Source organism: Rhincodon typus, chromosome 3 (assembly GCF_021869965.1).
Source record: "Rhincodon typus isolate 14 chromosome 3, sRhiTyp1.1, whole genome shotgun sequence".
NCBI lineage: Eukaryota > Metazoa > Chordata > Chondrichthyes > Orectolobiformes > Rhincodontidae > Rhincodon > Rhincodon typus.
In genome coordinates this window covers 91,162,633-91,174,624 of record NC_063334.1, presented here as the reverse complement: position 1 = coordinate 91,174,624, position 11,992 = coordinate 91,162,633, and the positions used below count along the sequence as shown (strand labels likewise).

Here is an 11,992-nt window from a genome sequence, read left to right as displayed (position 1 = left end):
GTGGTCTTATTGAAGCAACTGGGGACTTTGGCTTGTAGCAGGGGAGGTTAAAGATGTCAGTGAATACCTCTGCCAGTTGGTCCGCACAGGATCTGAGGGCTCGGCCGGCAACACCGTCTGGGCCCATCACTTTCCTTGGGTTAACTTCCAGGAAGACCGCTCTGATGCCTGTAGCAGTGACAATGGGCTCAGGTGTATCCAGGGCTGTCGGGGTAGGTGTCACTGCACCGCTGGCATTCTGCTCAAACTGAGCATAGAAAACATTGACCATGTCAGTGAGGGATGTGTCTTTGTCCGCTGTCTTGCTCTGCTTCATTTTATATCCTGTAATTTTGTTTAGGGAAGGCGTCCAGAGGAGGTTTACACAAATGATCCCAGGGATGAAGGACTTGACATATGAGGAGCGGTTGTGGACTCTGAGTCTGTACTCGATGGAATTTAGAAGGATGAGAAGGGATTTTATTGAAACTTAGAGAATAATGAGAGACCTGGATAGATTGGATGTGGAAAAGATGTTTCCACTAGTAGGAGAGACTAGGATCTGAGGGTGCAGCCTTAGAATGAAGTGACGACCCTTTAGAACTGAGATAAGAAGAAATTTCTTCAACCAGAGTGTGCTAAACCTGTGGAATGCATTGCAACAGAAGGCTATAGAGGTCAAGTTGTTCAGTGTATTTAAGACGGAGATGGATAGGTTCTTGATTAGTAAGGGCATCCAAGGTTTCAGGGAGAAGGCAAGAGAATGGGGTTGAGAAACATATCGGTTATTACCAAAAGCTGGAGCAGAGTCAGTGGGCTGAATGGCTAATTCTGCTCCTATACCTTAAGGTCATATGGTCTGAGTGAAGCTTCCACCTATAATTTTCTTCAAATTATACTAAATAATAATGGACTTGGAATGCCACTTCAATTTTCAAACTTCACAAAGTTTGTGATAAATTTAGCAATATAATGTTGGATATAGGCAGTAAGTCAAGAAGCGTCTGTTTCGCTCTTGCTACTTATTCTTCTTACCTGCTGTGTCTTTCCAGCAGTTTCTAGTTTGTTTCCAATTTCCAACATACAATGCTTAGCTTATGTAATAGCTTTGGCAATTTGGTAGAATACACTACCTTATAATTTGTATAGAATTCCTTAGTCTAAAAATGTTTCTCTTTCTGAATAATGCTGTTTTTCTCAGTTATAATCCTCTTCAAATTGCACTAGGGTAATACTGTCACTGTAATAATAGTAGCATCTCTGCCTTTCACACAGCTGTGAGAAAACTTTTCTTGAACAAAATGAGAATTTCCTGCTTCAATCTGTAGAACATGCTGGACTCATCATCTATGTCATGAAAAACAGACAACTACTAACATGAAAAATATCACAACAGACTTAAACCTTTGGATGCTATAATAAATATTTCTGTCATGCAAATTTTCGTTTTTGTCTGTGACACTAGTCAGATCAAAAAACTCTTTGGACACTTTTCTTTGTTCCATAAAATCAAATTAGATAAAGGAAAAGCACAATAGATTTTTGAAATCTGGAAACAGAAGGAAATGTTTGGAAAACTCATAAGATCAGACAGCATCTGCAGAGAGGAATAATGAATGTTTCAGACTGACTTTTATCAGAACTGAGAAAAGTTACAAATGTAATAGATTTTAAATAAAGTGGAGAGTGGAAAGGAAAACAAAAGAGAAGGTCTGTAATATGTGAAGGCAGTTGGAGTTAAATGACGAGTGAGTGTTAGGTCAAATGGAATAGTATCAGGACCAAAAATAAAACACATCCTTGAATCTTGAAAATGAGGTGTATTTTCCGTACGAGAAATTAAATGCATGCTAATCACTTATTAGGTATAAAATCCATGATAACAAATTACTTAATAGGATTCACTTGTAAGCTTCCATTTGTAACATACGAAAAAAAACTTGCTGCATTTGTAAATTGCAAAAGAGCAGCTTTTGAATGGCTGAGACAAGGGTATGTTGTCGGTTTCCATCAATCAAAGATCTGTGATAACATTGGTCGTTTGGAATTACATTTTTATTACAAATGGTTTATTTTGAAAATTTGTCTTTTGATAGAGGTATAAAATCTGCAAACTGTTTGCATGTGGCTGCTTTTCAAAGAATATCAAAACCATGTCTACTTTAACTGTAATATTTTTAATGCCCTTAGATAAACGTTAAACAAAAAGGATGACCTTGAATATCTGAAGTAAATCTGAAGCCACATTATGGAGTGATATAATGTAGGATAATTAGAAGAAACAGCTGGAGTCCCACAGTCATTTGAACCAATACTGCTCAGGAAGACCTTGATAGTAATTAACAGACTGTTCTTATTGGTCCATGAATTATCAAAGATTCTTTTTTTAATAATTCAAATCATATTTTATGCTAGTAATTCCACCAGTTTTGGCTTAATCTGGTTTTTAATGACTGATTTAGTGTGGAAATGTTTTAATGACGTATTTTCATTCAGTTAAAAGTAAACATCTTTGGGTTGTAGGTTTTGGGTCAAAGTTAGGCCATTCACAGTGCAGGCCTTAATTTTATTACGTCCAGCTTAACTGCGAGCATAATGAATTGTCCATTAGTTTGTACATTACAAAGCATTATTAATCCTATTTTCAGGAGTAAATCGGCTTTAAAATACATTTTGAAACAAATGTGATCATAAATTTTTTTAAAGGAAGGGATGTTGTAACTTCGTTAATCAATACCAAATGTTCAAATTAATCACAAAATCACTCTGATTATCGTTGTTATTACAGTAAAGTTAAAAACAGTTTAGCTTTCAGTACTATTGATGAGTTAATTGTATACAGGTCATGCAAAGAACCTCAATTACAACAGCACTGTTTTGAATTGTTTTGGTTATTTTCTTATTTCTTTATTTTGCCTTTTCTGAAATGTTCCTGCAATTTTGCGCTATACCTTAAGAAAATGGTCGATTAATTATTTTCTGATCTCTGACCATTGATTTATGCCTATTAACTAGGAATTGTGAGATATGGAGAGCGGGTAGGAAAATGGAGCTGAAATACATTATGATCCCTGACCAATAACCAACTATATGTTATGATCTCAGATATGATTACTAAATGGTGTTATGATCTCATTAAGCATCAATAACCTTTATTTTTAATATAGACAAAAGGTGAGATCCAGGGGACTTACTGAGGGAGTAAAGACATGCAGTTCCACGCTTTTGAACAAATAACAATACTTTACTATACAAATAGTACCACAGTAGGCCCACAGCAACACTGTCCCCCAGCCTATTTTGATCCCTTGCAATTTGCCCATCGACATTACAGGTCCACAGCAAACACCATTTCCCTAGCCCTGCACCCATCCCTGGAATATGTGGACAGCAAGGACATCTATGTCAGACTCCTGCTTATCGACTACTGCTCCGCATTCAACGCCGTTCTCCAGGCTGATCTCAACACTCCGAGACCTAGGACTTGGCTCCGTCCTCTGCACCTGGATCCTCTGCTTTCTGACCCACAGGCTGCAATCAGTGAAGATTGACAATTGCACCTCCTCCACAATGAACCTCAACACTGGAGCCCCCCATGGATGCGTTCTCAGCCCCCTATTGTACTCCCTATGTACCCCAACTGTGTTGCCAAATTCCGAACGAACACCATCTCCAAGTTTGTTGATGATCACCACCATGGTAGGCCGGATGTCAAACAACAATGAGTCAGGGACAGAAGGGAGACGGAGGGCTTGGTGACGTGGTGCAGTGAGAACAACCTCTCTCTCAATGTCAGCAAAACAAACTAACTGATCGCTGAGATAACAAGGTGTAGAGCTGGATGAACACAACAGGCCAAGCAGCATCAGAGAAATTTTTCTGAAGAAGAGTCCAGACCCGAAACGTCAGCTTTCCTGCTCCTCTGATGCTGCCTGACCTGCTGTGTTCATCCAGCTCTACACCTTGTTATCTCAGACTCCAGCATCGGCAGTTCCTACTATCTCTAACTGATCACTGACTTCAGAAAGAAAGGAGGAGAACACGCTCTCATCGATATCAATGGTGCAGAGTTTGAGGGCGTTGAGAGCATCAAGTTCCTAGGAATGACGATAACTGACAATCTGTCCTGGACTTCTCAGGTAGACGTGACAGTCAAGAAGGTACAACAATGCCTACATGCCTTACTCTGTCCAAGTTTTTTCAGCCTATGGTCTGTCTGTTCTTGCTTACTATGATCTGCCTGTACTGCTCACAAACAAAGCTTTTCACTGTAGTTAGGTACACGTGACAATAAATCAATCAATCAATAATACAATCTAGAATACATGAACAGCTTATTTCTAATAACCAGAATTAGCATGTAAACCTGTTTAGTATTCTGTGACCGAACATCCTTCTTTGCACATCAAAAAGCAAATGCAATCAAAACCAATGCCATGTAATTCTCAGCAGTTGGCCTCCCAGATGTTAATTACACAATGGATCATCAAATTTCGTTAAGCTTCACTTCTGCTGACTGGCCTGGAAACTCTCCCACAAGAGTCATTCATCATGTACTGCCTCAACCTGTTGTTCTGCTCCTGTTTTGATCAAGCATATTCCATTCCTAGTGTACACTCCAGCAAAAGTGCACTCCAGTACTTGCTACCAGACACGATATGCAGTTTTGTGCCAATAGCTAAATTCACCAAGCTAGAAATGTCCCTGGGTTTTGCTTGAGTTCTAGTATCGCTCAGTTGTAACAAGCAAATATTGCTTGTGGCTTTTCAATCCTCACTGTCTCAACTGCATTGTTAATGGTCTCAGGCTTCTTTCGAGCCCCTTGCAGCTTCCCTCAACACAGAATTAGTGACCTTTACGCTTTTTGTAGCTCCCCAGGATTATTTCTGAGTTCTGATTCCAACTCTTAGCTGCTTAGTAATTTCATGAATTCATTGCTTTTGGCACTTTCAATGCAGAACAGTTTAAAAAAAACAGCACTCCTAACATGCAATCTGCCCTTGTCTCTATCTCTCTCTCTCTCTCACGCACACACTGTCTCTCTCGCTCTCACGGTCTCTCTCTCACTCCAAATATCTATGATCCTGGATCTATTTTTCAGTCACCCCAGAAGTAACCTGACTGACCTGACTAAAATCTTGGAAAAAACCCGATCCCTGTGGCAGAGCAGAATTGAATATTGCCACCTAACAGCTTTAGAACTGAGTGAGTGTTACATTTCAGAGAATCTTTGGCTTCTCTACCACAGCAAATGCATTTCATGGCTCAGCAATGATCATGTTGAACGGTGGAGCACATACAGTTGACTGCTGCTCCTATTGCTTGTGGCCTTGTGTATGTGCCTGTGCATAAGAGTAAGCTAGAGTGAAAGCAAAACACTGCAGATGCTGGAAATGTGAACTATGAACTGAAATACTGGAAATACTTAGCAGGTCTAGCTTCACCTGTAGGTAGGGAAACAGTTTCAGGAAGTCTTTGCAGATGTTGACTGGAATTCAGTTGCAAATATCCTGCCCCATTTCTGACGGATGCTATTGTTGCTGGTAGGAAAAAAGAGGGCATGATGAGATTCATACAGAAGAGAACCCTGAACTCATCAAGGCCATTTGAACTTGGTGTTGAGTTCAAATAGACTCCATTGTGGCTGTTGTTCAAGTGCTTTGGCCTGCAGTGTGGGAGTCTAAGATTCATAGACTAGATACAAGTGCTGTTGAAGGAATAAAGTCCATTTAAATGTCATGATCTGACTTTTGTAAAATAAGCCAATCTTTAAACGAAAGACAAAAACTGGCTGTGTCTTTTTAAAAAATAAGTCTCCTGTTTGCTTTGATTGACAGGCCAGCTGGGTATTTCATGTGGCATTGACATTTTGTTGAAGGCTTTATTATGTCATCATGCAACCTTGGCTCAGTTTCAAAACTTAACAATTATCTCAGCAGGAGTTCTGAATTCTCAGCTATGTTCAAAGATTATTAAAAGGCTAGTGGCTTTTTACATGGGGTATGATTAGTAGTTGTTCTTATAAGATATTGACTACTTGGGAATTAAAAAGTTAAAATTGGGCTCAGTGAATGGGAGATTTTTCACTATCAAGTGTGTAGACTAAGAACCTCCTTAGATTTTTATAAGTTATTTTATTTCATCTTCACACGGATGTGAAGGTTTGTCCATCGATACTGGATGAGATGACATGGGGTCATGAGACGACATGGGGAATGTGGAGTCCATGGGTTGGGCATGAGTTTGCATTGAGTTGGAGTAGAGAGTCGGAGGGGCCTTGGGATATGCATGAGGGAATGAGTTGTCATTCAATATCATGAAAGATGTGAGGGGCCGTGGTGGTATGACAGAGCATCACCGGCATTGACTTACCATGCAGGGTATAATGGGGGATGGGTAGAGGTATGAGTTGGCATTGAGTTGACATGGATGCCTAGGAGTTTTTCCTAATTGTTTTATATTACAGGTGAGACAAAGTCCACCTCTGCAATCTTTCAGCCCTTTGTTTTTTATGCTTAAGTCTAATCAACAGCTGCTTGCCTAGGTTGTCTCACTTATGAAAATATAATCTTTGCAGCCTGATTAGCTTTGCCAACGCAGATAGCTTTGCCATTGTTCATCGGTGGAACATTTTGCACCTTCTTCCCAGTAAATCAATGTGGGGTCCCCTTAACCCGTAGCAACCAGGCCACCCAACCTTGCTGTCAGGGAGGTCATATGAATTCCTTCAATTTAATTTACTGATGTCCTAAAATGTAAGAATCATGCCACGTTTATATTTGCGACTGTAATGACTGACTGCATTTCAGAACGTGAACACACCTTGGTAACGTAAAGATGAATAATTTTAAAATCATTATGTGCAGGTTTCCTGACAAGAAAAACTTGTATTTTAAAGACAAAGATGTTCCATGAAATATTATTTATTTTTCAAGTTTTTAACACTTCTTCTCATGTGTTCACTTTAGATTGGAGAAATATGTAAAGGCTAAAGAAGAGCTAGAGCAAGACCTCTATTCACGTTTCACCCTGGTGCTAAATGAGAAAAAGGCCAAAATTCGAAGTTTACAGGAAAATTTAAAGTGCATTGATGAGCAAGTGAAATTCAACAGTCAGAGCAGGTATTGGTTAGCATTTGAGATACGCTATAATTGAATGCATTTTGCATATTTAGTGGAGTAACAAGACTTTGTGCTGTATATACATAGTTGCATAGCAGTACAAACTTCTATTTAACTGTAAATTATTTCCAGAATAACAGCACACTCAATAAACAGATAGTGGGAACTGCCAATGCTGGAGAATCTGAGATAACAAGGGTCCAGACCCGAAACGTCAGCTTTCCTGCTCCTCTGATGCCGCTTGGCCTGCTGTGTTCATCCAGCTCTACACCTTGTTACACTCAATAAAAATGTATTTAATTGTCTTTTTTTATTACTGTAATAGAGTGATAGTAGTACGTTAACCTTGAATGATTCGTGACAGCCTTTTTAAATAAGATGATTCTCTTCAACAACAACATGTTGTTTAATTATAGCTATAAAGCTAATTGACAGCTGTAAGGGGAATGAAATGCAAATAATTAAATATGATTATTTTAGGAAGTATGTTTTCATTAAGGGACATTGCAGGATATTATGATAATTTTTAATCAATTATTTTGGATGTTTTTTCGTTAAAAATGTTTGATCACTGCAATCCAGTATAAAGTACATTTAAATCTCTTGTTACACCTGATCCTTTAACTTTTCTGTCTTAAAGTAACTTCCAGTTCACTTGAATCACCTAGTTGGGCTTTAGGGCAGTAATGTATCTGAAAGAGCAGGATGTACTGCATCGGGACCTGGGTGATGTTTTACCAGCAGTGGCCGTTTAGGAAGCTGCCACTGGAACAGCATTGAGTCGAGGGTGGCAACCTGCCTCCCAAAGCTGCTAGCCTGATCGGAGGACCAGTAGTGTGGGTAATGCTGCTGATAGAGGTGGCCACCTCGAGACATTACAGAGAGAAGTCGAGGGTATCTCCACATTGAGGTATTCTTGATAACAAAGTCAGTTTCTTTTTAATTGAGCTTGGGACAAGTGTATAAATCCTGCAGTTAGCATGGTGCACCCTCCCGTAGTGGCACCATAGCCACTTGGCTAGGCAATGCTTCCTGGGGACCCTGTCATGATTGACATGGAGCAAACATAAAGGAAGGCACCCACACCTCTCATGAAACTCGCTGGGAGATGGCCAGTGTTTACTGACAGTATTACCTAGCAGGAAGAAGACACTGGGGTCTCTTCCTGATACCTTCGACTGCCACTTTCTGAGGTTTCATTACGGTGGATGTTTCCAACATTAAGTTATTACACATTCTGCCCTCAGATTAACATTACAGGAATAGCACTTTTTGTATACATTGGTCTGCTTTCTTTCAGCAAGTTAAAATTACTAAATGTGGGGCAAGAAAAACAGAGTAGCAAGGTATTTTTCACTGAGGTTGATGGCTCAAAAAGGCTTTGGTCTACCATAGCTTTGGGCTTTATTATATATTGGTAATGAGGTTCAACGAAGTACTTCCATTCGGGCATTACAACTTTCGAGAGCAATAATGAAGACTGTTAGTGAATGCATTATTTGTGTGATTTTTGTTTCAGGAGTGTTGCTGCTAATAGCCAAGAAGTGTCAGTACCTGAGGAAAATTTTGATTGTAGCACTATTGAAGAGAACAAAGGCCATATTTCTGAAAATAGAATCTGGTCTCAACCTTCCAGGTCAACTAATGGTAAGGAAATGGTAGAGGGGAAGACAGTTTGTGAGTAAGAGTGGACTATAATGAGACGAATTGGGTTTTAAATTAATAATTTGCTTGTGAGTATAATTTCACCGCAAACGTTTTTTAATGTAAATGTTAAGTGCGTAATCAGTGTTAAATTAAGTCAATAAGAACAGAGGGGAGATACTGGAAAATAATCAGATAATCATTTTCTGAGGTACCTTTATTTGGGTAGACTTACTTCACTGAATTGTATTATTTTCTGCAGACCCTCTTCATACCATGTAGCTGTGATTTTTTTATTCAATGGAAAAGCTATTCCCAGAAAATTGGTGCAGTTTGAAAACTGTTGCTTTAAAATTATTTATTTTTTTAAAGGGCATGTGTATGAAAAGCTATATTTTTAATTTATACCAAACTCAAACTCTTCTAATGATGATTTTAGAATTTATAACCATTCATAAATTTAAGAAACATAATTTTAAACCTAAGCAAATGCATGAATAATTATTTGATTACTGACATGAATAGTTTTGGAACATTGTCTGTAAAGACCCCTAAAAACAATAGTGTATACCTGAACAAGACATCCCAGAAACTATCAGTGACTGACTGAAAGAGAAACAGTACAGAAAATGTCAGTGTGATTATGATCTCAGCAGAAACCCATAAGCTTTTTTCTTAACTACAGTTTTTGAATTTTACCAACTTTATTTACTAAAAGAATGAAACTTCAAGATTAAGATAATTTTTACAATTTAAAACTCAACAAAGTAAGTGCTAAATATAATCTATCCTATACCCTAACATTCAAAATTAATGAGAGTTAAACATCAATTTATGGTCAGAATATAAACTATGATTTGCACCTTAAATGGCAGATAATGCTAAGACAGATCTAACAAATTGGTTCATCAGTCCACTCAGATTTTAGTGATCACACTCAGTTGCAAACTTTGTTTTACACTTGAAGAATTTCAGCTCCTCTCCTCCTTGAAGCTAGTCTGACCTCCAGGTGACAGCAAGTCATAACCTACCCAGGTACTATGGACAAGATCTGCACGGTAGATTGCACATACTTTTGCAGAACTTGCTCACCTTAGTCTGGATTGGGTGGACCTAGCAATGTTACTTTGGAGTAACAGATACTGTTGCTGCAAAATGTTCTGTCTTTCTGGATTTGGACTCTGCGTTCTTCAGTCTTCTTCAGTCTGCTTGTACTGTGTCTGTGGACTCATCAGCTGGACCTGTTGAGCTTGGACTGATCAGTGTCCTTTTACATAATTTAAACAGGTCAGTTTGTCAGAGGCTTTAAGTTTATTTTTCTTTCTTTGTAAACTGAAAGAATCAGTTTCCTTTCTTTGTTTACTTGTTCTGTTTCCCTTTCAGTTTAGTTTTCTGTTTATTTTCTGTGTTAGTTAGGGTTAGTTGCCTTTAAAATTATTTTCCCTCACAATACAAAGCAACAGCTGAGCATTTTAGTAATTGAACAACCACAGAATAAAATCTGACTTGCTGATAGCAATTTACTCTCTGTGGGTTCACTGGAATCTCCTATTATTGCAGTTTGAAAAGCTGTAATTTATATAAATCTGTGCACAGGACTATGTAGGTTACACAATACAGGAACAAATAATTCAATAAAGTAAGTCCATGCATTATTTATGCTTCACTTCTGCCTCCAAACATTTTTTTTTCATTTAAGTCTATGATTATAATCACCTATTCCTTTCTCCTTCAATTTCTTGTCCAGCTTCTCCTTAAATGTATCAAAATTATTAGTTTCATCCACTCCCCATGATGACAAGTTTCACATTCACATAACTCTTTAGTCAAACAAGTTTCTTCTCCATTGGATTTTAGTGACTCCCTACCTTGATGACCTCTGGATCTCCTCTTGCCCGCAAGAGGAAACACACACTCTATATTCACTCAATCAAATTTTACATAACTTTAAAGACTTCTATTAAGTCACCCCAATTTTTTAAAGGGAAAATGAATCCAGCCGGATAATTGTTTAGTGAAACAGATACGCATATGTTCCTGGTATCAATCTTGTAAATCTTTTCTGCACCCTCTCAATTCCCTCAATATATTCTTTTTATAATATGGCATCCAGAACTGCATGCAACACACTATGTGTGGTCTAACTAAGGTTCAGTACAAGTTTAGTATGACTTCCTAATTTTCAATTTTGCCTTTCTAGTGCTTGGTTTGAACTTGTAATGATTGGTATATTTCAAGATTCATGTGTTTTTCGACCTCATGTAGACTTACCCTTCCAAGTAATAATAAACCTCACTATTTGTCCTAAGAAAATAAACTGCCACACATTTATTAATACAAAACTCCAATGGCAATTGTTTGCTCATTTTTGAAGTTTATTAATATCTTTCTGTAACTTGCTGCCATTCTCTCCAGTATTGACTATCCTTTCTATTTTGGTACTGTTCACAAATTTAGAAATTGTTACTGAATCCAAATTTCAAATCATTAATGCACATTGTGAACAGCTGTGGTCCTGCCAATGATCCACCATCGCCCATTGTCCTATCATTTTGAATAACTACCTGTTACTAGTGCTTTCCAGTTCTGACTTGAAGTAATCTAGGAATCCATTATGCCACTTGTCCCACCTTCTCTGCCCTTATTTATTAATCTATTAGGAAGTACGTTATTGTAGGCTTTATCAAAATCCTGATAAATTATATCCACTGCATTTATGTTTTCTACTTTTTCTTGTTACCTCCTCAAATTATATTTTAAGTTTTCAAACAAAATTTTTCCTTCTGGCATCCATGTTGATTATTCATTATTATATTTCTCATTTCTAGATATGCTTCAATGTTCTGTATTAGGTGGGATTGCAGTGTCTTTCTAATGTCAACATAACTGATGTACAATTCCCTGTATTTGTTATGTCCTCCATCTTAAATATAGCCATCCACCAGTTCACTGGTTCTGAACCCTTTTTTCTCGAAAATGATTAAATATATGTCATAATGCCTTTTATCTTTTACCTGAATTCTTATCAAAAAGTTGGATGAAATATGTTGTTTTATGTCATTAGGTGGTTATGACCAGAATCTGTTCATATCTTTGGACAAGATATGACATGAAACGTTGTGTGATATTGATTTGGTGTGTGTTAGTTGATCAAACAAGTCATATTAGGAACTGAGACAACAAGGTGCAGGGCTGGATGAACACAGCAGGCCAAGCAGCATCATAGGAGCAGAGAGGCTCTCTGCTCC

At 38.0% G+C, this 11,992-nt stretch overlaps 1 protein-coding gene across 3 annotated transcripts in view; it reads left to right on the top strand.

The window, feature by feature from the left end:
- The window catches only part of xrcc4 (X-ray repair complementing defective repair in Chinese hamster cells 4), a 377,465-nt gene that overhangs the window by 150,396 nt on the left and 215,077 nt on the right, over positions 1 to 11,992 (top strand). For all 3 annotated transcript variants that reach the window (XM_048592213.1, XM_048592222.1, XM_048592219.1), the window contains exons 5-6: positions 6,948 to 7,100; positions 8,620 to 8,747. In XM_048592213.1, coding sequence (XP_048448170.1) covers positions 6,948 to 7,100; positions 8,620 to 8,747 — 281 coding nt within the window. The remainder of the gene's footprint in view (positions 1 to 6,947; positions 7,101 to 8,619; positions 8,748 to 11,992) is intronic.